General features: G+C 64.7%; 1 protein-coding gene across 1 annotated transcript in view; it reads right to left on the bottom strand.

Moving 5' to 3' along the window:
* NBEAL2 (neurobeachin like 2) overlaps positions 1-3,053 on the bottom strand; it is a 28,919-nt gene that overhangs the window by 9,648 nt on the left and 16,218 nt on the right. Inside the window, 11 exon segments of the mRNA XM_027769293.1 lie at positions 1-67; positions 152-276; positions 586-681; positions 784-1,097; positions 1,187-1,247; positions 1,297-1,396; positions 1,859-1,994; positions 2,078-2,202; positions 2,436-2,593; positions 2,719-2,868; positions 2,969-3,052. Of these exon segments, the coding sequence (XP_027625094.1) occupies positions 1-67; positions 152-276; positions 586-681; positions 784-1,097; positions 1,187-1,247; positions 1,297-1,396; positions 1,859-1,994; positions 2,078-2,202; positions 2,436-2,593; positions 2,719-2,868; positions 2,969-3,052 (1,416 nt within the window).

Here is a 3,053-nt window from a genome sequence, read left to right as displayed (position 1 = left end):
ATTGGAGTAGTGGGTGCCGTAGTGGAACTTGTCAATGGTGCCCGCGGGGTCCTCAAAGCTCTCATACCTGCCGCCAGGGGAGGGCAGTCAGCAGAAGCCCACCCCTCCCCGGCCCACCTGCCCAGAAAGCCAGGCCCCGCCTGCTGCTCACTTCTCTCTCACGAGCTGGGCGTGCTTGGGGTTCACCACACCGATGGGCTTGGACAGGTCCCGGAAGACGGCTGGGTTGCTGAGGTCCAGGGTTGGGGACACATAGTCCTGCAAGACCCAGGGGAACTGGCCGCCCACCCAGGCAGGGGCTGCATGAGGGCCCTGGTGGCTTACCTGCCCCCACCCTGTGCTCACCCTCAGGAAGATGGCCCAGGCCCACAGGCCAGGGGCATGCTGGGCGTGGGGGTGCAGGGAGACAGGGCACAGTCCTGAGACTCCTCTAGGGGAAGCAGGGGCCAGGAGGGAAGGGGGCTGTGGAAGTGTGGGGCTGTCAGGGAACAGGGCCAGCCTACCCAGGACCAAGCTGAGGACCATGCCCACCAGCAGGTGCCTACACTGGGTGACAGGGTGGGGGGGTGCAGAGTAGGGCCTCACCACCGGGTACTGAGACAGGTCGTTGTAGGTCCGCCCCGCGATGGTGTTCAGTTGCATCAAGTACTCAAAGTTGGATATTTCACGCTGTACCCATTTCTGGGGACCAGGGCAGGTAACAGGTGAGCCTGTTGGGCGGCCCTGGCACTTCCTCAGCCTGGGGGTCCTGCCCTCACAACCCCCTCACTCCGGGGCTCTCACCTGGGTAAGGCCTGAGGCACGCAGCATCTCCTGGGGGGAGCGACTGCTCAAGTACCCTTGGGTGGGGGGCCGCAGGCGCAGGAGCCACGAGTACACCTGGTTCCGTACCTGGGTGTGGGGTGGGACGGGGCAGGGCGGGGGCCTGGAACCCTGGCAGGGAGATGCGGGGGTCCCCACCACCTTGCAAGGGAAGTTGAGGAAGTAGTTGGCCTGGTCGATGAAGAAGAGCTCAAGCGCAGAGCGGCGCAGGTTGAAACGGCGCAGGTGGACCTCACGCAGCTGGGCCAGGGGCCGCCGGAAGTCGTGGCCGATGCCTGCGGGGACGTGCGGGGTGTTAAGCGCTCAGACCCCACCAGAGCACAGCGTTGCCTGCCATGCCCCCAGCCTGCCCATAGGGACGAACCCTCCTCGGTTTCTACGCGCTCCGTGCTGCCGTCGTAGAAGTACACGTGCTGGGTGGTGACCTCCAGCAGCCCCGGCACCACGGCCACCACCGTGACCAGGGGTGGTGACCTCCAGCAGCCCCGGCACCACAGCCACCACCGTGACCTGCTGGCATTCGGCTGACAGCACCAGTTTCTCACGCTGCTCATCCAGTTCCGTTGCCTCCATCCTGGGGACCAGGACCTGTTCAGACTCCAGGCCTGCAGCTCCCTTCCTGAGGAGCCCAAGGGCCACACTCTCCAAGTGCCATCGAGTGATGAGGTAGGTGCATTCATGTCGCCCAGAGAGGGAGGAGCTGCCTAAGGCAGGCACCCATTGGACCCAGCTCCAGCCCCCTACCCACCTAGGTGTCTGTATACCCACCAGAGGGTTCCAACCTCTGTCCCCTGTGCCCCTGCACCCAGGCCCCCACCCTGGCTTGCATCCCTCAGTCCTGCTCTGGGGTGCCTAGTCATTAAAGCGTGACAACCACCCCTGTTTGAAGATTGTCACCCAGACCACCTGATTTTGGACAGCCTTTCAGGGGACTGAAGTGGGGCAGCAGAACCAGGGCCCAGGGGCTCAATCCCTAGCAGGTGTGCACGTGCTGGAACAGATTGGGTGGTGGCCTGACGGCTCCAGCCCCACTCACGCAGTCTCCAGGGCCGCCAGCTCCTCATCTCCCAGCTGGTCTTCCTGCAGCTCCTCAGGTGGGATGCTCACTTTGGCTTCTTTGGTCACTGCCAGGGGCAACGAGGCCTCCTCGGTGGGTGTCAGGGGGGCCTCACCTGCAAAGAACCAAGAGCATTCAGCCAGAGCTAACCGGGATGCACATTCGGGTTGGTGAACCTCGCTCAGCATACCCGCTCACCCAGATTGTCCCGCAGGGCGCTGGCTTCCATGTGAGAGTCGAAGTGATGATTGGGCACCAACTTCAGACGCATGCGCGAGTACGTCTCAGCGCTGGACAGCTTCCAGTGGGGAGTGGGGGTGTCTCTGCACGAAAGTGACCAGTGGTGGTCACAGAGGTGAGAGGGTGTAGGGGACGAGAGTATAAAAGGCTGTGGGCACACTGCTTTCTCCCAGATGCCACCACTCCTGGAGCCCTGCCCCCTCTAAGCGCCCAGGCCCCTCTCCCTGGAGTCTTGTCCCTCTCAGCGCCCAGGCCCCGCCCCCTGGAGCCCTGTCCATCTCAGCACCTAGGCCCCGCCCCCTGGAGCCCTGCTCACCTCAGCGCCCAGGCCCCACAGGGGCTGGAGAGCTGGCGCCACAGCGCCCCCCAGTGCAGCAAGGCAGTCGAGTGCTGCGCTGCCTGCTGTTTCAGCGCCGCGGAGTAGCGTAACCCCTCCAGGCGTGCGCGCCGCTGCGCAGGTTCCAGCACCAGCTCCTGGGAAGAGGAAGTCGAGGGCGGTCATTATTCGAGCGGCTGTGGGCGCTGCCCAGGTTTCTCCACCACCCCCGGGCGCAGGTGTGGAGCGGGTCCCCATCCCCAACCCCACTGCGGGCACACACCTGGAAGGCCCGACGGCTCTGGGCGCGCTCCCGCTGGCGCTGCTGCCCACTGCTCATGAGCATGTCATAGCAGGCGTTCCAGAAACCTGACATGAGGTCGTGGCTCTTGGCGTACGTGTCCATTTCGAACTGCGACATGGTAGGCTGCACCTGGAGCATTGGGCAGGGAGGAGACGGTGCTGGATGGGCGCCCCGGGCCCCCTCCTCTTCCCGGGCCCCCTCCTCTTCCCGGGCCCCTGCCTCTGGGCACCTGCTTGTCGATGAAGTGGCGCCACTCCGGTGTGGCACAGAAAGCCTGGAAGTCCTCGAAGAAGGTGGGGCTGCCATTGGTGGGC

This window comes from Tupaia chinensis, unplaced genomic scaffold, assembly GCF_000334495.1.
Source record: "Tupaia chinensis unplaced genomic scaffold, TupChi_1.0 Scaffold149184_1, whole genome shotgun sequence".
NCBI classification, from domain to species: domain Eukaryota; kingdom Metazoa; phylum Chordata; class Mammalia; order Scandentia; family Tupaiidae; genus Tupaia; species Tupaia belangeri.
The sequence above is the reverse complement of the archived record's forward strand: the minus strand, read 5'-3'. Positions and strand labels throughout refer to the sequence as shown.